Source organism: Rhinoderma darwinii, chromosome 2 (assembly GCF_050947455.1).
Source record: "Rhinoderma darwinii isolate aRhiDar2 chromosome 2, aRhiDar2.hap1, whole genome shotgun sequence".
NCBI classification, from domain to species: Eukaryota; Metazoa; Chordata; class Amphibia; order Anura; family Rhinodermatidae; genus Rhinoderma; species Rhinoderma darwinii.
Window position 1 is genome coordinate 146,517,441 of NC_134688.1, and position 24,915 is coordinate 146,542,355.

Genomic DNA, 24,915 nt, shown 5'->3' on the forward strand with positions numbered 1-24,915 from the left:
GTTTTTTTATTGAGATACTCCAGGACAGCATCTCTTACAAAACCTTCAAATATTTTACAAACAATCGAAGTTAAATATTGTCACCCCATTTGCTATGACAGACCCTGTCATGATAGATTCCTTAAATATTAGAAATAAGGGTCTGCCTATCACAGTAATTCCTGCAAAACTCGGGATGTAATCCATCCGGAACTGGAGATTTGTCTACTTTACAGTTTTTTAAGGCGGCGCTGCACTTCTCGCTGGGTGAAGCAGGTGACATTTAATGGAGAATTTACTTTACCCCGAATCATGTCGTCTGTCATTAGATTTTCCTGTGTAAATGCAGTACAGAAGAAGGCCTTTAATAGATTGGACTTTTCCTCATCCTCCTCCACCATTACACCCAGATTATACCGGAGAGGGGCAACACTTTTAGTTTTAAGATTCTTTTTATTTATATAGTTGAAAAAATATATTTTTTATTATTTTTACTTTCTTTGGCAACGAGTCTATTTCAATCTTTGATGCCTTTATTTGTATTTTACACAACTTATTTTTTTATTATAATTATTTAATACCACGTCACTACCGTCTTGCTTTTGAACGTTTTGTTTTTATAATTTATTGCCCCTTACAGTTTTATTTAACCACATTGGTTTCATCCCGTTTATTAGTCGTTTATTACCATTAGGTAGATGTTTTTCATTGGCTAAGGTCATCCCTCAGCCAAAGAAAATTGTCCTTCCTGAAGTTTAGTGTTTTTGCAGCTCCTCTACTAAACATCTTATTACAGTATACATGAAACCTATTATGTTGGGGGTCACTATTACCTAGGTGACCCCAACCTGTTCTTTTTATATCCTATTTCCACCCATAGGGAGTCCACATGATCATTTCCCTCATATACATCAGGCAGGACTTTACATATAAGAAAACTTCTCCCCCCTTTCTTATTAGTACGATAATTTCTCAACAGACTGTAGCCCTGAAAATTAACATCCCAGTCATAACTATAATCCAGCCATGTCTCACTTAACCCCACTATTTCACAATTCTCCTCCAGCATTATCAACTCTAATTCCTTGATCTTGTTATTGAGGCTTGTGGCATTGGTATACATGAACTTTATATATTTATATGTATCGCTTTTCTTTTCAATCCTATTAACTCTTCTAACCTCTCCCTCTATTCCACCCCATGTTCATTTCTTAGCCCCAGCTCACTAGCTACGGTGTCCTCCCCTCCTATACAGTAATTGCCTTCCCCATTCCCTAGTTTAAATACTCCTCTAACCATCTAGACATCTTCTCCCCAACACAGCTGCACCCTCCCCATTTAGGTGCATCCCATCCCTACTGTAGAGTCTATAGCCAACAGAGAAGTCGGCCCAGTACCCCAAGAAACCAAGAACCTCCTTTCTTGAGCCACTTGTTTGCATCCCTAATCTCCTGCTGTCTCTCTGGTGTGGCACATGGCACGTGGTATTTTTGAAGATACTACTTTTGAGGTCCTTGCACTGATCTTACTACCTAAGACCCTGAAATCCTGTTTTAAGACCTTCCACCTACCTCTAGCTTTGTCATTGATGCCAATGTTCTCCATGATAGCTGGGTCTTCAACAGCACCTCCCAATAATCCATCAACCCGATCCGCGATATGCCGAACCCGAGCACCGGGAAGACAGCAAAATGTTTGGTATTCCTGGTCTTTGTGAAGGATTGACCTCTCTGTTCCCCTAATAATTGAGTACCCCACTACTTATGCTTCCATTCCCCCTCCTACCGTAGCAGACATTCCCCCGGTTCTGCTGCAGCAATGCTACCCCTGAACTGACGTAATCCTCATTTGGCAACTTTGCAAAATTATTGGGCTGTTCCAGATTACATGTCTGAACCAGCTGTTTACACAGGAAGATGTACTACCCACAAGGATATTTCATGCTGTATAAACAATACGATCAGCCGATGAACGAGCGTTTGCTCGTTCATCGGCTGATCGTCACCTACACAGGGCAATGATCGGGAACAAGCGTTCAAATGATTGGCCTGTGTAAAAGGGCCTTAAATCTTTATAGGAAAAGTTCCACTATCAGACAATTCCTTGTTAAACGTCCTCTCAGGGCAAGTTTATAGGATGGTAAGACCACCTCTTGGGAGCCTCTTGGCTGAAACTAAGTGTCACAGTTGACAAACAATATCTGATAAAGATTCCCTCACCGTAAACAACAAAACTGCATATAACTGTATTGTTTGAGTTCAGATACCAGACTGTATAGTAGAGAAGTTGTTGTCATGTGTCATATAAAGCCTCTTCATCACTAAAGGATTATTTATTTTTTTACAGCTGATCTAAACAGATTGAAGAACAGATGGGAATCAGTCTTCATTAGTTACTCAATCCATTTTCCAAAAATCAAAACACTTGGGGGAAATGGATCAGTCACAGTAAATCGGGATCAATTTTTCTTGCCCACTGAAGATGGGAAATTGTTTTAAAAAAAAAAAGGAGAATAAAAACTGATGTGATTTCAGAGTTCAGGGGTGCTGTACATCAGAGCCTCCTGTTTTAATCCCTTAAGGGGATATTGCAGATGTCATTATTCAAAGACTGTCTTAAGACCGTGGCATGGTAACTTCTGCTTATTACGAAGGTTACATACACCTACAAGATCAGCATATGATTGAAAAAGTGTCTTTTATTTGAGCTCTCGATTTCAAATTTTTTCATAGCTTGATATATGCAAGAAATACAATGAAGGAAGTAAGAAATCTAAATACGATGTGCAGCATGCATGAAAACCAGTGAGTAGAGAAGCATGTGGACCAGCACGGACAAAACATTCTCATAGTTTCCATTGGACAACCAGCTCCACTTTTTCTTGTACTAGTTTGTGTGCATCAGGCCCACTGCTTTATTCTAGTATAACATGATTGTGTGTTGATGATTAAAAAACACAAGTTCTTTCTTGTCCTTGACCTGTCATGGCTGCAGATAACATAGTGTATAATCTTGGAGGGGGCAGAACCTCGTACACAGGACTTCTGCCCGCAGATGTGCTCCCTGCAATAGAACCAGGGAATCCTTAGTGACTACACGAAAAACTTCCTACAGTAAGCAAGTGTGGTGGACAGCATGGATAGTTCCATCAGAAGGTCTATACACACTTGGCACACTTCTTAAATATGGCACAGAGTTTTTTTTTAGTGTAGATATGAGGTTGAAAATTGTGCAAACCATATTAATTTCTGCAGCAATTACGTTGAAAGTAGCAGACACACCATTTCCTACGTTTTTTTTTCTGCAGAAAATAGTGAGTATTTTGCTGCGTTTTTCACAGTGCTGGGAGATGGTGACATCTCCTCTGAAAAACGCAGCAATTTAGTCCACTTTCTACAGCAGGAATTGACAGGCTGCGGTCTGAAAAATACGCACCGCAGGTGAATTTGTGCTCAGAAATTTTACGCAGCGTGTGGATGAGATTTGTTAAATCTCATTCACTATCCCTTCTTGTGTCCAATTTGAGGGGTCATTAGCTCCCCTACTATTACCACTGCATTTTAGGATGTATAGGAAGCTGAATTATTGTATTTCTATTTTCCTTTTTTTAAGCACTGCTCCTTTCCGTTATTGTATTTTGCGCTTCTCATGGGTTGTGATGTTCACCTTCCTGTTTGGGCTGTGCCCTTATTTGTCATGTTCTTTTTATTATGGGGACACATCTCCTCCAACTGTGTTGTGCTTGTTTGTATTAAAACCAATACAAATCTTGAATATGAAAAATCTCATTCACTATGCTGCTACTGTATTCTGCTGTGTATTTTCCGTCCGCGATTCCGGACGGAAAATACGCAGACATTTTCTGCAGCCATTCTGTTACGTGTGGACAAACCCATACTCTACTCGTACCCAAATACATAATATTGTACACTGTACTTTACGTTGTCAGTATAAGGGAAGAAGTATGTTCACACAGAGTTTAAAAATCAGCTCCGGTTTTTTGGAAGTGGTTTAGCACCACACGGTTTTTTTTTACCGCGGTTTTTGCCGTGATTTTTGCCACGGTTTTTTAAGGCATTTTTGCCGATTTCTTCAATAGACAAAGTGAAAAACGGCGAGCGTTCTTTGCCAATAAACGTGGCAAAAAACGCATTTATTTCTGTCTCCCATTGATTTCAATGGGGTTTTTGAGGAGGAAGACGCCTCAAGATAGGGCATGTCGCTTCTTTTTCCCGCAAGCTTTTCTTTTTTTTTTTGCTCGTGGGAAAAAACGCCTCCGCCTCCCATTGAAATCAATGGGAGTCAATTTTGGACATTTTTTGCTGCGGCAAGAACCGTGGCAAGAAAAACTCTGTGTGAACAGGGCCTAAAAATTTAATTAAAAATAAAAATAAACAAAAAATTAAGGGTAACTAAAGCTCCAAAGAAAATGAAAAATTGAACATTTATAAAGTATATTTCTAACATGGGCCAAGAAAAGAGGCGCTAGAATGCGGCTTGTAGTTATGACCTACTCTGTCAATCTCCTCATTATAATTTATTTTTATAAAAGTTGGGTTTTGTAGAAAAACACAGTTGTTCAGCTAAATCCAATCTGTCTATATTTGTACCGTTCAAGAAGTCATTACATTCCTACACAACAACAACAATTCAAGGAAACCCAGTTGTCGCGGTCAGCATATGTATAACCTGTACAATACAAACCTCACATTCTTCACAACAGTTCTGGTTCACACACCCACAAGTCGACTTAATGCTTGAAAACTTGTATAAGAATAATAACATGTACAATACAAACAGTACAAGACAATAACGTAACAAAGCATCAAAGACATCGATTATTATTAATCCAGCCATATATACATGTTTAACATTTATTAACAAACATTCCAATTACTAAGAGGAATTGAATCATGCAAAATTAGCCAGTCATTTATATTAGCACTGCTATACAGGCAGACAATTGTAATGGTGAAATGTTCATGGCACTTTGGAAGGCTGTGCATTGACTAGCTTGTACAGAACATCCAACAAAAAACATACGTGTGTTTCACAAAGCCTTAGCTGTAAATAATTCAGCTCATATATGTAGCAGAGCTGAGTCTGTCATGTAACTGTAAGGGTATGTTCACACACAAACTGATTTTCAGAAGTTTTTTAAGCCACTAGCGATTTTCGCCGCGTTTTTTACTGACGTTTTTGGAGCTATTTTCTATAGAGCCTATGAAAAACGGCTCCAAAAACGTCCCAAGAAGTGACCTGCACTTCTTTTTGGCGACCGTTTTTTTATGCGGCCATTTTTCAAAAAATGGCCCGTCAGAGCAGAACGCTGTTTTTCCCATTGAAATCAACGGGCAGATGTTTGAATGCGTTCTGCTTCCGATTTTTCTGCAGTTTTTCAGGCGTTTACGGCCCAAAAAATGGCCGAAAATAGGCCGTGTGAACATACCGAGTCTGCAACATTTGTGCCTTGTGTAATTGTGCAATGACAAATATAACACAGTATAATATATACCTGTATAATGACTACGAAACGACATATTGTACGCAAAATAAACAACTAACTGTATTTGCAGCTGTTCACACAGCATCATCACTTGCACAGCTGAACATTTTACCATTTTTAGAGGCCAATTAAGGTAATTACTAGAAGATACAGAAGCAGACTGCCCCCTGCAGCAGTCCAAAATTGGGTTAATTCCGCAGGGCAAGCGAGCGTCTGCTACCAGCCATACACGAAGTGCAGGTGGTGTATGGGAAGCAGCCCGCTGTATCTCACCTCTTAAGAACGTCACTTTCAGACTGTGTAGGACGTCTCCCTGAACCCTGGTAAATGTTTTTCAGGAAAGAAGGGGTAGAAAAGGATGAGGGGAGACTGGAGGACGAAGGTTCACTCTCAGTGCGGATACGTCGGACAATGGGAACAGGGCTAAGTGTCAGAAAACAATATTAGCAGGGAAACTATAAGTGCCTAAAAACTATAAAAAATATATAACTTAAATAAAACATGCCATATGAAAGTCTGTCAAGATGATGTATTTTCTTTAGAGTTTTAAAAAGCCATTATAATGTTAATACAATCATATGTTTTAGAATACAGGACACTACTAATACGAAAATGCAGGGAACTTATTAATATGAATCTATAAGTAGAAAGGCTAAGTAATAAGAAAAATGGATATGTTAGAATTATTGTACATTACACAATGAATAAAGGGATTCTCTGGAATTTTATATGAAATTTCTTCCCTGAGCTGGAACTCTCCATAATGCAGAGACTATAGACAGTAAGCAGTTTATCTATAGTCTCTATACATAAACATGGATGTGGATCAAAGGCAGCCTATCCAGAAAACGGCTCACAGCTATCTCAGCTCGGGGACCACATTTTGGCAGATGTCTATTACAAAGATTTTGTACTGTTAATAAGCCCTATTTATTGATTCTGAGGAACCTCTTTAATTCAACATACAGTATATGGAATAATACACCTTTAATATATCCAGTAGCAGAAAGCACGTAGTTAAAATTCAAGATCGGGAAACATAACTACAGTGGATGCTGAGTTAGCAGTTGGGCTCTGGAGCCTGAGAGGGCCCAAAAGTCCCCTCTACCTCATATGAAGAGAGCAGTGGTATAACTGATGTGTGATAGTTGTGTGGCCCTGTTGCAGGTTGTGCTCTGGGGTCCAGGAGCTTCAAGTTTGGCCTCTGTCAGGAAACATTATTTATGTGTATATTTTCCATGTTTTAACAGATTTCCGTTTTCAATGCATATTCAGCTCTTAAATATAAAAATAGGGGATGGACAAATGCATGTTCTACCATTACCTGCACATTCAAAGCAACAAAACTATGTGTACTTTGTCATTGTAGAATTTGACATTTTCTGCCCCTCATAAAGAAGGGGCTTTGTATCGGTAAACTATTAGAATTCTTTTATTTAAACACTGACGAGTAGGGCTCTGTTCACATCTGTGTTAGAGGCTACATTCAGCGCCTCCATCGCTAGTTCCATCAGTATTCTTGGCGTAAAAGCTGTGGAAACCACATCGGACAGACCCCATTGTAAATTATGAACTAACCAAATTTTGCTCTAAGGGTATGTTCACACGAGGGCGTCCGTAACGGCTGAAATTACGGGGATGTTTCCGCCTGAAAACATCCCCGTAATTTCAGCCGTAACGGCATGTGCAGGCGCTTGAACGCCGCGTCCATTACGGACGTAAATGGCGCTGCTATTCAGTGGAGTCAATGAATAACGACTCCAATTACGGCCAAAGAAGTGACAGGTCTATTTACGCGCCGTCATTTGACAGCGGCGTGTAAATTACGCCTCGTGTAAACAGACAAACGTCTGCCCGTTGCTTTCAATGGGCAGATGTTTGTCAGCGCTATTGAGGCGCTATTTTCGGACGTAATTCGGGGCATAAACGCCCGAATTACGTCCGTAATTAGTGCGTGTGAACATACCCTAATACTTGATAAAAAAAAACAACTAATCACTAAACATGCAGCGTACTTGCATTGTGTAGTAAACAGTTTAAAGGGATAAATGGACTACTAGGATGGACATAGGGGTAAAATAAATAATTAGATAGCAAATGGATAACTAAAGATCACCCTAAAAGTAATTCAGGTAAGTTAAAGCACTTTAATAAACATAAACATACAAAACATGTAACTGACCTGCTCTGCCCCCCATCACAGGCTATGGAGTTCTGCCTCTGGAGGGGTGACTTGCTGTTTGGTGACTTTGTATCAGAAAAGGAGATCCTTTTCTTGGCACTGGATGAAGGGTGACTAAAAGTGTGAGCCCGTCTGCGAAACTGGGGCGAGTCTGGATCTTCTTCTGGAAACGATTGCCAAGGTGATGATACAGGAGAAGATGGTGGAGTGGCAGGCGGAGAATCTCCTGGTGAGCCGTCCTAAAGTAAGACAATTCCTTCTGAATACAGATTATTGCTCCTCAGAATAGTAGACGTAATCTCTTCCACAACTTCAAGCCATACATACAAATGATGTTATCTGGTGACATACACCATAAGCGAGAGTGAAAAACCGTGGCATCAAAAAGTAGAAAATGCTCTCAGATCTCAAACTGCTGAGCGAACATAGGACTCTCTTATTGAAGGGCAAACGCTCCTGGCTTTGTAGAGAATAATAAAGCCCTTCTGGCTTTTTTTCTTGTCTCATGCTAGTTTCCTGGACACAAGTTTCCTGTGCTGTCAGTATAATATCCTGGAAAACATTCTATTATTATGATGGAGGCTGGTAGCTGAAGAAACACGGAATCATGCTGCGGTTGTGTCTATCACATGGGGTGATGGAGCCATAAAGGGGCTGTTCTCTGTAAATCGCTATGTACATGAAAGAGGAAGTTAAACGACTGCCCTTGGGGAGGAAAGTGTTAAAGAAGTGCCACCAAGTCACTTCATATAATGCACCTAACACTTTGTTATTCTCTTTCATTCCTGCTAGAATATAAAAAAGTGACAACTACATCCTGTGCTCACCAAAAATACAGAAGCCGAGCGTGGGCTAATAATGCCACCGTTCTCACCATAGCTGCATAAATATCTAGTAAACAGGATCCTTTACCTTGTCAGAAGTAAAGCTGTTGCAGCGATCAAAGCTGTCCATACTGCCTAGTCGGCCTCTCACTCGATTTGCCCCCTGTGAGGAGATGTGACAATTATTAGAATGTATTTTTGTCTCGCCAGATGGATGAATGTTATGGCAGTAGCTGTAGTCCAACTATAGCTAATATATGTCTATACGTACTATCGCAATGTGTCTAACAATCTGACGCTACTTGCAGTTCCGAGGTCAGGAGAAGGCTAGTGACCTCCTGCTCTCTTCTATTCTTCTACTCATTTTCCTCCTTTTTCTTTCTCTTTTCATTACACTTTTTCCTTCTTCCCTTGCTCTCCTTTAAACAGCATTTTTCTTATTAATCTGGATAAGATTTGATAAGATTTGACATGGTGACGCTGCAGCCACATCTTTTGTACTTTGCAGGAACTGATATGTGTCATAGTTACCAGAGTTTAGCTGTTACTTTGCTTTGCCTGAACATAGTAAAGGAAGTATAACATTTGATATACTATAAAATAGTACAATATTAAACGGGTTGTCTGGTTTCAGAAAATTAATAATATTTTTTGTATAAATAAGTTATCCAATTTTCCAATCTACTTTCTGTATTAATTCCTAGCGGCTTTTAAGATCTCTGCTTGTTATTATTCAGTAGGAACTTTTATTGTTTACTTCCAGTGGAAACAATTCTGTCCATGGTCATGTGATGATCACACAGGTGAACGGCTCGTTAGAGGTTATGCACATGACCGGGATAATCGGCCGTCACGCGGATGTCTTAAAATAAATGTACCCCCATGGGGCTATTCACACGGCTGATTTTTTGAAGTACCGTGTGAACGGGCCGTGAAAAAGTAGGAAATGTCCTATATTTGCCCGTTTTCATGGATCCATCAATGGACTCAAGTCTTTGAGGATCTGTGAAATCGCGTCATGCACGAATGCAAATCAGCCATGAAAAACTGCCATTTTTCATGGCCGGTTTGACACCCGTTCCTGTAAATATGCCCTTACAGCAACAGTACGTGTATCAGAGCTGTGCCTTGTAACGATCCCAGCACCTGTGTGTACATCACATGACCGTGGACAGAAATGTATCCACTGGAAGTAAACAATGAATATTCCTACTGAGTAACAGCAATGAGATATTGAAAACCGTAATGAATTATTACAGAAAGTATAGTAGAAAATGATACAACTTTTAATTATACAAAGAATAACATGAATTTGCTGAAACCAGACAACCCTACATTGGTAGGTAACTAATTCGATTTTCCATAGTCTGTTTTTGTGGAAAAGATAGATGTTATCTAGAGTATGAAAACAATAAATGTATCCATATTTTATTAAAGAAAGGGTGGCTTAAAAAGCAATTACCTAAATTTCACCAATGATGCTCATATCATAATAAATAAGATCATTATCTGTTGTTAAGATGATCACTATCAAATGCATAAACAATTGCTAGAAATAATTTGGATCTGTTTTTTTCATCCATACCCTTGAGAAGATGTTTTCTAGGGAGCTGGTCAAGGACTTCTTTGCTTTGTTCTTCAAAATATCCAGCTTAAAGCGACCACTAGGGGCAGTGTTCTCCGGGATTGAGCTGTTTGACAGGCTCTGAAAACAAGTACAAACAGTGATTATAGTCTAAACACAATATATTTGCATTAAATCTGATTTATTTTTGGAGAAACTTTTAATTGAAAGTCTCAACTATTAGTACCACTCATTAAATATGTAATTTCTGTGTAAGTTGGATAGGTAGATACAGTAGGATCCAGTGACACAATCTTCATACTTTAGCCTTTGTACACCACCACAATAGATTTGAAACAAAGCAATGGAGATGTGATTGAAGTGTAGACTTTTAGCTTTACTTCAAAGGGTTAAACAAAACTCTTGCATTAACCGTTTAGGAATTACAGACATTTCTTACATGGTTCCCCCAATTTATTGTTTTTTCACTGTTGCATTCTAAGAGTCGTAACTTTTTTTTTATTCCGTCGGCATAGCCGTACAAGGGATTGGTTTTTGCGGGACGAGTTGTATTTTTCAATTACATCATTTTTGGGTGCATATAATATATTGATTAACTTCTATTAATTTTATTTTAGGAAAGAATTGAAAATAAACGGCTATTCCAGCATTAGTTTTTCACGTTATAAATTTATGCCGTTCACTATGCGGCGTAAATAACTTTATTTTATGGGTTGGCACGATTATGAGTATACCAAATATGTCGAGGTTTTATGTTTTTCTACGTTTGCAAAACAAAAACCATTTAAAAAAAAAGAAAAATTACTTGTTTTTGCATTGCCGCATTTCAAGAGACGTAACTTCTTTTTTTTTTCGTTGATGTACCATATGTGGGCTTGTTTTTTGCAGGACAAGGTGTAGTTTTCATTGGTAGTATATTGGGCTACATGGGACTTATTGATTCATTTTTATTTTTTTATTTTTTTTGGTAGGAATGGCAGAAAAAAAGGAATGCCCTCTGGCATGGGCTAATAGGCAGATGCTGAAGGCAGACCTGGGGGCCTTCGTTAGGCCCCCGGCTGCCATGGAAACCCAACGGCGCCCTGCTAATTGCGGGGCAGTACTCAACCGATCAGAGCGACGGATATATCCGTCACTATGCGGGAACTAACACCTGCTTGCGATGGATATATCCATGGCTCGTCGTTAAGGGGTTAACAGGTTCAAAAGTAATTGAACAACCTAACATAATAATAATATTTTTTTTTTCAAACTTGTTTATTTATATAATATAAGGATTATTTTTAATACTTGAATGCATTATTTTGCAGTCAATGAGTGTACATCACCAGATGTTGAGATTCCTTTTTTGAAATGCTTTGCCAGGCTTCTAGTGTAGACGCCTTCAGTTGCTGCTTGTTTGTGGGTCATGTTAAGGTCAGGTGACTGACGGCCATTGAAGAAAAGTCTATCTATCTGTACTGTGAAGTGCTGCCCTATCAGTTTTGCAGAATTTGCCTGAATCTGAGCAGAAAGTCTCGCTCTATACTTTTCAGAATTTGTCCTGCTACTTTTATCCCGAGTCACATCATCAATAAACACCAGTGACCCAATTCCATACATGACCATGCCATAACAATGCCTCCAACGTGTTTGACAGGATGTGGTATGGTTTGATTTAGGAGCCCTTCCATTCCTTCTCCCTACTGTTCTCTTCCCACCATTCTAGTACAAGTTGCATCTGTTTAAAAATCTCGTCCCAAAACTGGGCGGCTTTTTGCAATGTTTTTTTTTAGCAAAGTCTAATCTGGCCTTTCTGTTGTTAAATGTATTACCAGTGGTTTGCATCTTGAGATAAACCCTTTGTATTTACATTCATGGAGGCTTCTCTTTATTGAAGACTTAGACAATGATACACCGACCTCCTTGAGAGGGATCTAGACTTGGCTAGATGTTGTGAAGGGTCGTTTCTTTACCAAGGAAAGAATTATCCGATCATCCACTTTAGTAGTCTTCCATGCCTTTTGCTCAGCTCGCCAGTGCATTTCTTCTTTTTAAGAATGTACCAAATTATTGATTTGGTCGCTCCTATAGTTCCTGCAATCTCTCTGATATGTTTTTTTGGTTTTTTTCACCCAAATTATGGCCTCCTTCACTTGCACGGACACCTCTTTAGGTTCCCAAATGCAAATTCAGCACTTGGAATCAAGTTCAGGATTTTTATCTTCTTAAATTGTCACAAAATAAGGCAGAAACAGGCCGCATTCGGCCATGAAACTGCTTATCAGTCAATTGTCCGGTGACTTTTGAGCCTATGAAAATGGAGGATCTATATAAAAACTGGATGTAACTCCTAAACGGTTTTGGTACCATTTGGGTCACTGGGCCCTTAAGAATTTAATATATGAACGACACCTGAAAATCATTCAAATTTTCAGAACAAATTTTGGGGTATTTTTTAGATTTAAGAAAATGTTTCAAACACCCTTCTTGTGTATTGTCTCTTTAAGGAGATAATATCTGTAATCTTCAACTCTAGTCTTTCAAGTCACGCAGGGTCACAAATATATGCTGAAGGCATAAGCAAAAAACTAATTTGATGTGATCTAATAATGAATATGTTTAAATCATTAAGTGCTTCCTAAAATATTCACAAAACCAGGAGACAGACCTGACCCTTCTTCTTCACGGATCACGTCCTGAGCTCAGATTTAATGAAGTGTGATATGAGCCAAGCTGTAAAGCCATAGGCAAAATTTTAGCTCTAAATTTCAAGGATGTTTAATATAAGGGAAAATGTTACCATACAAACAGTCTGAATTTAATTTGTCTCATCAAACAGCCGCTATCCTGTTCCATTAGAGCATAGCTATGATCAGTGACAGCAGCTTAGCTGCATGATAGGCTAAGATGCAAAGGAGATTTGAGTCTGAAACACACTTCCCGAAAATTTTAGTAAAGGCAACAGCATCCTTTTCAGTATATTGCATTTACTGTACCCAAAGTGTCATACAGAGCTTTAACAACAACATTTCAACCCGTTAGGGTATGTTCACACACTGTGTTTTCAGGCGTATTTTGGGTTATAAACGCCACGAAACATCTGGCCATTGAATTCAATGTGGAAAAAAGCGTTTCGTTCAGACAAAGCGTTTTTTACACTGCCGTTTTAAAAAAAACAGCACGTAAAATAACGCCCCATAAAAGGAAGGAGCAGGTCACTTCTCGAGCCGTTTTTGGAGCTGTTTTTCATAGTGTCAATGGAAAAGCAGCTCCAAAAACCTCTAGAAAAAACGCCTCAAAAAAACGTTTTCACCTTCAAAAACGGCTGAAAATCAAAGGCTGTTTTCACTGAACACAGCTCCGTAATTTTTAGCCGTTTTTGATTCAGCGTGTGAACATACCCTAACAGTGGCCAGGTCTTTCTCAAGCTCGTTGTTGGTGAAACACACTTATCTAATCAGTGGCTGTTGCTTTATTCCTCCCCCATGCTTTAAACTGCAGCTCTATGTGCTCAGGTTGGGCTGCTGTGTATTCATCAGGAATTCAGTGCATGTTGAGATCATTCTCCTTATAACAAGGATTATAAACTTGAAAAGATTATAAAGGATTATAAAGATTATAACTACAAGGAACTAAACCAACAGTAAAAAAAAGATTATCAGGTAATTGCCACATAAACTGAATCAAATGCACCTCAGTAAGGGGGAAAGTCTGGGCTCAAATTAGAGTTCAATTTCATAATTTTTTTTTTAAAACTATTAACCCTTTCAGGAATGATCCATTTTTTGCTTTTTCATTTTCGTTTTTCAGTCCGTCCCCCCCTCCCCTTCCAAGAGCCATAACATTTTAATTTTTCTGTCAACGGAGTGATATGTAGGCTTATTTTTTGTGCACTGAGTTGTAGCTTCTATTGGCAACATTTAAAGTACAATATAATGTACTGGGAAACTGAAAAAAAAAAGTTGCGGGCTAAAATTGGAAAAAAACTTTGATTTCCCTATTGTTTTTTGGGTTTCTTTTATACAGATTTCACCGTGTGGTACAAACGATAACTTAACCTTATCTTGAAACAGCGGCCGTCCCACCACGGACCTATGTAATTCAATGTGGCCGTTCACACAGCCGTTGTTTCAACGGACCGTGTGAGGGGTCCGTGGGAAAATAGGACATGTCCTATCTTTTCATGCATCATGCATCCCTCCATATACTCTCATCTACGGGGGATGCGAGGTGCGCAACAATCGTGTAAATAAGGCCTTACAAAGAAATAATTATTTGTTAAAAGAAAAAATTTTTGTTTCACCACATTCTGAGAGCCATAACTTTTTTATTTTTTTGTCAATTGAGTGGTGTGAGGGCTTTTTGACGTGCAACTTTTTGATCACTTTGTATTATATTTTTTTGAGAGCTAAGGTGACAAAAAAAACATTGATCTTGATGTTTTCACTGTTCCTTGCCATTAGTCCCAGGTGTCAGCTGTAATACACAGCTGACACACGCAGCGCATGAAGCGAGCTCAGGGCGTGAGCCCGCTCCATACATCAACCCCTCACACCAGGACGTGATATTACGTTGTTATATATGTTTCAGCTGGTTGTCACCAAATATGGCTGCCTTTACAGCTCGCACATGGCTTGTAAGCCACCTATACTGGAGATCTAAATGGCAATCTGCCTACTTGATGCCTATTTATGTAAATCTCTAAAACACTTCATTTACCGACTGCATTTCTCCAATATGAACATGGGTTTTCTGCTTGGTTTCACAAAGCTGTCTTAGGTGAAGTATAACAAGCTCATTCTCTTCCTGGTCGCTGGTCGCTTTCATTTTCTGACATGGAAAGAGAAGGGACATGGTCAAGCAAATTATGGCATTCTACAGAACTTATAATATTACATATAATGGATTACTATGTAGTGAGTGGTTATTAGAAAAAGAAAAAACAGTGTGGGTACTTCACCCCAGAGGGGTCTTCTGTTTAGAAATCCACTGGGGAGCTGTGCCTACATCAGTATCATGTGTCAGCCCCATAGCTCTGTATAGGATACGGTATATGCTCCTTTAGCTTTCATGAATATATTTCTTATACATGGAGCTGTTAATGCCTTCTAAGCTTATTGTTTGTATCATTTCTGTGTTTCTAAAATGTCACAGTATATATCACTTCACATATCAACATCCTAAACTTCATGGAGTAGCAGAAATCAATGTATATTCTATACACAAATAGGGTGAGACCTGTCAAGATAAACTGGGCAGGAAAAAGCTGGAAGGGAGCCACCCAGCGGACATTTCTCCCCAAGCTCGATACTTATGAAAACTATGATTTCTCTAAAACATCACAGAGCTTTAGAGATAAAGGGTTTCTTCATTTGGAAAATCTCTACTTGTTAGAAGAGACCCTTGAAAATAAGTAGATCACAAAGGGTCTCCCTGGTGGAAGCCCCAGCAATCAGATGTAATCTATGGGGGAACCTGCCATAAAGTGTTCAATTTCCCTGCAGCGCCACCACAAGGGAAATTAAATATTACACATTGCCTATCTTTATCAATGGATTGTCTGTGTAATAAAGTAAAGGATGGGTCCTCCAGAGCAAAAGATGCTCTTTGTCACCCCTTTCCACTCTGGCCAAGAGATGAGCATCCTGAACAGGGGACCCACCTCTATTAACTTAGTATTCCCTAATAATGTATAAGAAAATTGGTTTTATAATCTGGACAACCCCTTTAAACATAGTTTAATGGAATCAAGGCACCCGTCGCTAGATCATGCTACCTGGGGCAAGCGAGAAATAGATATTCACTATGGAGTGTAGGGTCTTTCTGCACCTTTGTCTTGACAATTTATAAGGTCGTTTCTATAAGGCTTCGTTCACATCTGCGCTAGGGTCCCGTTCCGACGTTCCGTCTCAGCTTTTCATCAGAACGGGACCCTGACGGACACAAAGCTCCGACGGAATAGGACCCTAGCGCAGATGTTAACGAAGCCTTAGTAGTACAATGTAAGGCGATATTTTCTCTGTAGCTGACATTCATACTGTGCACGGTGTGATAGTTTTGGCAGTTGGGAGATAAAGAGTAAAATAAAACAAAGGATAACAACCTGGACTCTTTCAAAAATGTCGGCTTGTTCATTATCAGAGAGTAAAGACAGTTGTCGCTGTATTATCAGCTTGGCTCTTGGTGGGTACAGCCCTAGGAAAAAAGCACAAGGTTCAGCAAAAGTGCGCTGAAAGGAAGACCTAGAGGAAAAACTTATTTATATAAAATAATATTCTGTCCCTTTTCTAAACACTCTTTACCCCCATTGTAAAAATGTATGTGTAGACCTGCACTATGGACCAGAAATCCTGATAATCTTGACAGGTCCACAGTATGGCTCCCTGAAGATTACAATGAAGTCGTCTGCACTTACATCAACGACTTAGTTATGATCTTTACATAATCTTCTGAACATATTCACGTGTGCATGTGCGTGCCTGTTTGTATGTGTACAGTCATCTCACAGTTTAGAATATTCTGTAATCCAAAACCTCAGCAGTCCTGAGGTTAATTATACTCTGCAGTCCTGGCCAAAAGATTTGAGACAGACACAAATTTTGGTTTTCAAATAGTTTGCTGCTTCAGTGTTTTTAGATCTTTAACCCCTTAGTGTCTAAGCCTGTTTTGGCCTTGTGGACACAGCCGATTTTTGCAAATCTGACATGTGTCACTTTATGTGGTAATAACTCCAGAATACTATTACCTATCCAAGCGATTCTGAGATTGTTTTCTCGTGACATGTGTACTTTATGATACTGAAAAAATTTAGTCGTTAAATTCAATATTTGTCAAAAACACCAAAATTTTGAGAAAATTTGCAAAAATCTGCATTTTTCTAAATTGTAATGTATCTGCTTGTAAAACAGATAGTAATACCACACAAAATATTTACTAGTTACTATTTCCTATATGTCTACTTTATGTTTGCATCGTTTTTTGAACGTGCTTTTATTTTTCTAGGACGTTACAAGGCTTAGAACTTTAGCTGCAATTTCTCGCATTTTCAAGAAAATTTCAAAAGGCTATTTTTTCAGGGACCAGTTCAGTTCTGAAGTGGCTTTGAGGGCCCTATATATTAGAAAGTCCCCAGAAGTCACCTCATTTTGAAAACTGAACCCATCAAAATATTCAAAACAGCATTCAGAAAGTGTTTTAACCCTTTAGGCGTTTCACAGGAATTAAAGCAAAGTAGAGGTGAAATGTACAAATTTCATTTTTTTTCTTCGAAAATTCATTTGTAATACATTTTTTCTGTACCACAGAAGGTTTTACTCAAGAAATGCAACTCAATATTTATTGCCCAGATTCTGCAGTTTTTAGAAATATCCCACATGTGGCCCTAGTGTGGTAATGGACTGAAACACAGGCCTCAGAAGCAAAGAAGCACCTAGTGGATTTTGGTGCCTCCTTTTTTTAGAATATACTTTATGCACCATGTCAGGTTTGAATAGGTCTTGTGGTACCAAAACAGTAAAGACCCCCCAAAAGTGTCCCCATTTTGGAAACTATACCCCTCAAGGAATTTATTTATGGCTATAGTTAGCATTTTGAACCCACAGTTTTTTTGCTAAATTTATTTGAATTAGTATATGAAGATGAAAATCTACTTTTTTTGTGAAAAAACGTAGAAATTTAAAATTTTTACAAGGAATAAAGTAGAAAAAACACCCCAACATATGTAAAGCAATTTCTTCCGATTATAGCAATACCCCATATGTGGTAATAAACTGCTGTTTGGACCCACAGCAGGCCTCAGAAGAGAAGGAGCACCATTTGGATTTTGGATTTCTAATTTTGCTGTAATAGTTTTCAGTGCCGTGTCGCGTTTGCAATGCACTGGAGGGATGAAAACCGTGGAAACCCCCCAATAGTGACCCCATTTTGGAAACTACACCCCTCAAGGAATTTTTCTAGGGGTAAAGTTAGCATTTTGACCCCACAGTTGTTTTGCTGAATTCATTTGAATTAGTCTGTAAAGGTAAAAATCTACTTTTTTTCTGTAAGAACTTAGACATTTTTAATTTTTACAAGGAATAAAGGAGAAAAAGCACCCCAACATTTGTAAAACAAGTTCTCCTGATTACGTAAATACCCCACATGTGGTAATAAACTGCTGTTTGGACCCACACCGGGGCTTAGAAGGGAAGGAGCGCTATTTGGCTTTTGGTGCACAAATTTAGCTGGAATAGTTTTTGGGTGTCATGTCGAATTTGCAAAGCCACTGAGAGACCGAAACAGTGGAAGCCCCCCAAAAGTAACCCATTTGGGAAACTACACCACTTAAAGGAACAGTGTCACGAAAAAAAAATTTTTTACATCAGTTTGATTTTAGTGTTTTATTAAAAACTTTTATATTTATTTGTGTGTTTGTGTTTTACTTTTTTTTATTTTTTCACTTTTTCTTCCCCATGGGGGCTGCCATTTTTTTTCCCATTTCTGTATGTGTCGATTAACGACACAAACAGACATGGAATACGGCAGCTACAGTCCCATAGTGAATGCGAACGGGGCCCGTTCCATCCACTAAGCTGTACGCTGTCTGTGTGGGTACGGCGCATGCGCCGCTCCCACACAGTCCAAGTTGAACTGTGCGCCGTCCGGCGCCATTTTCCTGTAGACCGGAAGTCGCGGCCGGACAGTAAGATTACTACTTCCGGTCGCGGCTTCCGGACTTGTGCACTTGGAGCGGCGGTAGCAGACGGAGCGGACGGACCGGCAGCGACTGGAGCAGGTAAGTTATTTCTGTGTATGTAAGTGTTTTACTGTGTGTTTACTAGTGTATGTAAACCTACTACACTGTGTGTTAGCTCAAAAAATGGCGACACACAGTGTAGGAGGTTTGACCGTTCAATCCCCTCGTTTCTCCCGGCACTAGCCAGGATAAAGGAGGGGGGGATTCTGAGAGCTCACTAGAGCGAGTGAGTTTTCTCAAATTTTGCAGAATAAAGCAATGTGGTTGCTTTACCACATGCAATGCTGCAATTTTGGGAATTGCTCCATCTAGGGACCAGCACTGGGAAATATTATAAATTAGAATCTAATTTATAATATTTCCTGACACGTGAATAAAATTAAAAAAATTATAACAATGTTTAATCACCTATACACTAATTGTTTAACTAAAAAAAAAAAAATTTTTTTTCTAGCGTCACATTCCCTTTAACCCCTTAAGGACACGGACAATTTTAGCCTTGAGGACAGAGCAATTTTTTTTACATTTCCCTCTTTGCATCCCGACGCTCATAACGCTTTTATTTTTTGTACGACATAGTTGTATGAGACTTTGTTTTTTGCGGGACGAGTTGTACTTTATGTAGGTACCATTTTTTGGTACAAATACATTATCGTTTAATTTCTATAAATTTTTAATTAGATTAAAATGCAGAAAAAAAGCAGTTGCGCAGCAGTTTTAATATTTTTTTTTTTACACCATACACCGATCATCATAAATAATGGTATACATTTGTTGTACACGTTGTTACGGTCGTGGCGATACCAAATATGTCCATATTATTTCATGTTTTGGGACTTATATTTTAAAAAGTTTATTTATTATAAAAAATGTGTATTTCTGTGTATTTTATTTACTTTTTATTTATTTATTTACCATTATTTTTTTTTTACATTCATTTAACTTTTTTTGTTAATCCCATAAAGGGATTTATCATTTTGATTTTGATTTTGTAACTGTAATGTACTGGCATAGATCTATATGCCAGTACATTAGCCTGTTACTGATCGTACACAGGCAGTTGTTAGGACATACCTCAGTATGCCCTAACAACAGGAAATATGTTCAGACAGCCCTGGGGTCCTTCACTGGACCCTGGGCTGTCTGGCCATACGAGTTGTGGGCTTTGATCGCGTCACAGTTATTTTCTGTGACGCGATCAATGTGCAGTCCCCTCTCTTTGAACGCCGCGATCAGCTGTCATCGCGGCGTTCAAAGGGTTAACAGCGGAGAGAAGATGTTTCTCTCCTCTCCGCTGTCAGAGCGGGGCCGTGGCTGTATATTACAGCCGTTGCCCCGCTCTCGATCGCACACACAGAGACGGCAGGGACGGCTGTCACACAGGACGAGTATGCTCGTCCTAATGCGCGAAGTGCTCGCCGCTCAGGACGAGCATACTCGTGCTGTGTCGGCAACCAGTTAAGGAATCTATCTAGGGGTATAGTGAGCATTTAGGCCCCACACGTCTTTTGCAGAATTTATTAGAATTAGGCTGTGAAAATTAATATCAACAATATTTCCACTAAAATGTTGAATTTTTTCAATTTCACAAAGGATAAAGGAGAAAATGCCGCCCAACATTTGTAAAGCAATTTCTCCTGAGTACGGCAATACCCCACATGTGGTCATAATTTTTTTTTCATTAGAAAGTAATTAACCCTTTCCGAACTGATCCATGTTTTTCTTTTTTCTTTTTTTTCGTTTTTCCTCCCCGCTTTCCGAGAGCCACAACTTTTTTATTTTTCCGTCAATAGAGTGGTGTGAGGGCTTATTTTTTGCGGGACGAGCTGTAGTTTTTATTGGTACCATTTTTTGGTACAAAAGACTTTTTAAGCACTTTTTATTAAATTTCTTGGTAGAGCCAAGGTGACCCAAAAACTGAGATTTTGCAGTTTAAAATTCTTTATTTTTCACGGCCTTCGCCGTGTGAGTTAAATAATGGTATATTGTAATAGCTTGGACTTTTACGGACGCAGCTATACCAATTTTGTATATTTATTTTTTTTTACATTTTTTACATTACTTTAAGAGAAAAAATGTGAAAAGGGTTTCTTTTTGGACTTTAAATATTTATTACATTTTTTCCACTAATAATAACTATTTACTTTTGTTTTTACATATTTTATTAGTCCCCCTAGGAGACTTGAACCACCGATCGTTAGATCACTGGTAGAATACACTGCAATACTAATGTATTGCAGTATATTGTGATTTTTACAGGCTCCTGTAACAGCGTGATCGCTGTTTCTGTCCGTTAGTCCCGGGTATCAGCTGTAATACACAGCTGACACCCGCAGCGTATGGCGCGGGCTCAGCGTGTGAGACGCTCCATATATCACCACCCACACACCACGACATGCTATTAAGTCATGGTGCGCGAAGGGTTTAACGCGCAGCGGATGGTGCAGAGTGAAAATTAAAATTTTCCACTGATGTGCCATTTTAGTGCACTATATGTTGTGCCCAGTTTGTGCCACAAATACCACATAAAATATTAACCGGGTTCTCCCGGGTATGGCGATGCCATATCGGTGGACGTAAACGGCTGTTTGGGCACGCTGTAGGGCTGAGAAGGGAGAGACGCCATTTGGCTTTTGGAGCACATATTTTGCTTGGTAGTAGCTCTGGCGTTTTGCTGGTATTTCAGTTTATAATGTGGGTGCACATGTAGGCTGGGCAGAGTACATCAGAGCATAATAAGAGGGTATAGTAATGGGGTAAATAAATAATAATCCACAGATATGTGGCCAGTGTCGCACTTATAAATTGCACCCGATCCTGTCCGCTTTTGAAACGCTCTGCACATTTTGCATCGCCATAATCTGGGAGCCGGAACTTTTTTATTTTTTCACCACCGGAGCTGCGTGAGGGCTTATTTGTTGCGGGACAATCTGTAATTTTCATTGGTACCATTTTGGGGTACATGCGATTTTATTGATCACTTTTTATGCCATTTTTCGGCAAGCCAGGTGACCAAAAACCATAAATTCTGACAATGATTTTTATTTATTTTTGACGGTGTTTACCCTGGGCTATAAATGACCATTATACTTTATTCTGCAGGTCGGTACGATTACGGCGATACCAGATGTATATAGGTTTTTTATGTTTTGAAGCGTTTGCGCAATAAAATAACGTATTTAGAAAATAAATTATTTTTTGTGTCACCGTATTCTGAGAGCCATAACTTTTTTATTTTTATTTTTTTTCTTTATCAAAGATTTTTATTTTGAAAATATAACAATACAAACATTTCACGGTTTGTGCAAAAAAAGTATAAATTTGCACGCAGTGCAATACATTTTAGTGAAACATCATAGTGTAACAACAGTATTCATAGATATAAATATATACACGTAGAAGAACAACAGTAGGAGGTAGCCTCCCATCTATCAGAATTGAATGATAAGAGAGATATAGCAATAAAAATAACAGTATCATGTTCACATTAAATTAGTGCAATAGTCAGGGAGACCGCCCCCCTAGTAAAGTGAGAAGTGACACCTATAAGAGCACTTTTTAAGTATATGGACATACAACACATAACATCAGACAACAGAGGGAAAACACATACATACAAAGCGCCTCAGGTAAGTACTAAGATTCATTCAGAACCTGCCATCCAACCAGAGAGGTAGATCAGCACCTTCCCGGAATCTAGTCCATACCATCCAAGTTTGGACGAAGATCCCTGATTTGCCCCTATCAACGGACAGCAACTCCTCCATTCTCATGATCCCGTTCACCTCCGTTACCCATTCCGCCAGGGACGGTACAGTATGTGATTTCCAGTGACGAGGTATCACCGTTCTCGCTGCGGTCAAGAAATGTCTAAAGATCCCCCTTTTGAGGTGTGGGAGTGATCCAGGAACCATAGAAAGCAAGCCTATGGAAGCCGAGGTTGGAACCTCAGTATGGAAAAGCTTGTTGCCTAAATCAAAAATCTTTCCCCAAAAGGGACGTAGCATGGGACAATCCCACCAAATATGCAACATAGTTGCAGGAGCTTCCCCACACCTCCAACAATCAGCAGACACATCGGGGAATATCCTGTGTAGCAAGGTCGGACAACGGTACCACCTGGTTAGTATTTTGTAATTCTGTTCCTGTGCAAAACAAGACATCGTAACTTATGAGCTAACAGGAAAGCGGTACCCCACTCCTTCTCAGAGTGTCTAACCCCCATTTCCTCGTCCCATGCTGCAGTAAAAGATAATTGAGAGAAAGAAAATTTCGGCAGAAGGATCCCATGCAGGTGAGACAACACATGAGAAGGAGCTGTGGGCAAGGACAAGTAGAGTTCCAAAGGAGTCTTAACCTGTAGTAGGACCATACAATCACCTATGGAAGAAAGATAGGACCGCAATTGCAAGTAGGACCACCAGGTTGACCTCCTCCCCGGGCAGGCAGCAGATACATCCGTCATTGGCAACATGGCACCGTCTGGAGTAAGGGTCTCCGATAAATATCCACCATTTCCACTCTCCCAACAGAGGAATGTATCAACACCCTCCGCCGGAGGGAAAGAAGGATTATCAAATAGAGGAGTCAAGGGACCTGGGCGATGAACAAGGCCCGTAGTACCCAAGATCCGTTCCCAAACCATGAGAAACTGACGTGTGAGGAAAGGTAGAGGGAGAGATTGTCTCTGAAGGACTGACAGCCACGGCAGAGAGGATAATGCCAGAGGAGACATAGCCCTTTCAATGCGCACCCATTGCTTACCTGACTCCGAACGGAACCAATCCACTACTCTCATAATTATCGCTGCTTGATGGTATCGTTTAAAGTCTGGGAGACCCGCACCCCCGTCTACTTTTGGCCGGCTCAGGACAGTATACCGGATACGAGGCTTAGCGGAGCCCCACACAAACTTAGTTATGTCCCTATGTAAAACCTGGAAAAAACTGGATGGTACTGCAATAGGGACGGTCTGGAAGATATATAGAAATTTGGGCAAGACATCCATTTTGACCGCATTGATACGTCCAAACCACGACATGCGGTTTCCGCCGTATTCCGCCAATTCCTTCATGGTACGCTGTAAGATGGGCGTATAATTCAAAGCATACAAATCTGACTGTTGCGTAGGGACATGTACCCCTAGATATTTTAAAGATTTGGGTTGCCACCTGAACGGAAAAACCTGAGCGAGATGGGCAGCCAGAGGTTGATCCAAAGATATATTCAAGGCCTCCGATTTGGAGTAATTGACTTTAAAATTACTTAGATGGCCAAAGCGCTCAAACTCCTCCGTCAGAGATGGCAAAGAAATCATGGGAGTTGTGATATATACCAGGAGGTCATCCGCGTATAACGCCAATTTATGATGCTGTGAGCCAATGAATATACCGTTAACATCAGGGTTATTCCGCAGCGCCACGGCCAGGTGTTCCATGACCAGAACATACAAAAGAGGCGAGAGTGGGCACCCTTGTCTCATGCCATTAGCAATAGACAGAGGATCAGATAATAGTCCGTTGACACGAACTCGAGCTGTAGGCCTTTGGTACAAGGCCATTATCCTATCCACCGTAGTGGTGCCAAGGCCAACCTGTGTCAGGACACTGCGGAGGAACACCCAGTGCACTCTATCAAAAGCCTTTTCGGCATCTATCGAGAGTAAACACATCGGTATCTTATGGGATTGGCAGTATGACGTCAAAAGGAGGGTTTTGTTGGTGTTATCCCGCGCTTCCCGACCACATACAAACCCCACCTGATCATCCACGATCAAGTCAGGTAGTAACGGCGATAACCGAGAGGCAAGTAGCTTCGCGAAAAGCTTCACATCTACATTAATTAACGATATGGGCCTGAAGTTTGCGCATACCGTTGGGTCCTTGCCTGGTTTAGGTAGAAGAGTTATATGAGCCTCGAGGGATTGAGGCGCAAAGGGACATGAGGAGGACACCGAGTTAAAAACTTTTGTCAGAAAAGGAGTCAATTGATCTTTAAATGCCTTATAAAATTTGTTATTAAACCCATCGGGCCCCGGGCTTTTGCCCAAGGGCGACTCTCCAATAGCCCGCTCCACTTCGGTTTCCAAAAAATCCTCCTCAAGCTCCAAAGCCACCCCCTCCT

At 39.9% G+C, this 24,915-nt stretch overlaps 1 protein-coding gene across 4 annotated transcripts in view; it reads right to left on the reverse strand.

Annotated features, from left to right (window-relative positions):
• Window positions 1-24,915, reverse strand: part of TBC1D4 (TBC1 domain family member 4) — a 181,689-nt gene that overhangs the window by 25,688 nt on the left and 131,086 nt on the right. For 3 of the 4 annotated variants that reach the window (XM_075852340.1, XM_075852341.1, XM_075852343.1), the window contains 6 exons: window positions 16,162-16,253; window positions 14,778-14,888; window positions 10,077-10,196; window positions 8,580-8,654; window positions 7,668-7,906; window positions 5,759-5,908 (listed from right to left, as the gene is read on the reverse strand). In XM_075852340.1, coding sequence (XP_075708455.1) covers window positions 5,759-5,908; window positions 7,668-7,906; window positions 8,580-8,654; window positions 10,077-10,196; window positions 14,778-14,888; window positions 16,162-16,253 — 787 coding nt within the window. The remainder of the gene's footprint in view (window positions 1-5,758; window positions 5,909-7,667; window positions 7,907-8,579; window positions 8,655-10,076; window positions 10,197-14,777; window positions 14,889-16,161; window positions 16,254-24,915) is intronic. The other variant, XM_075852342.1, reaches the window with a different exon arrangement.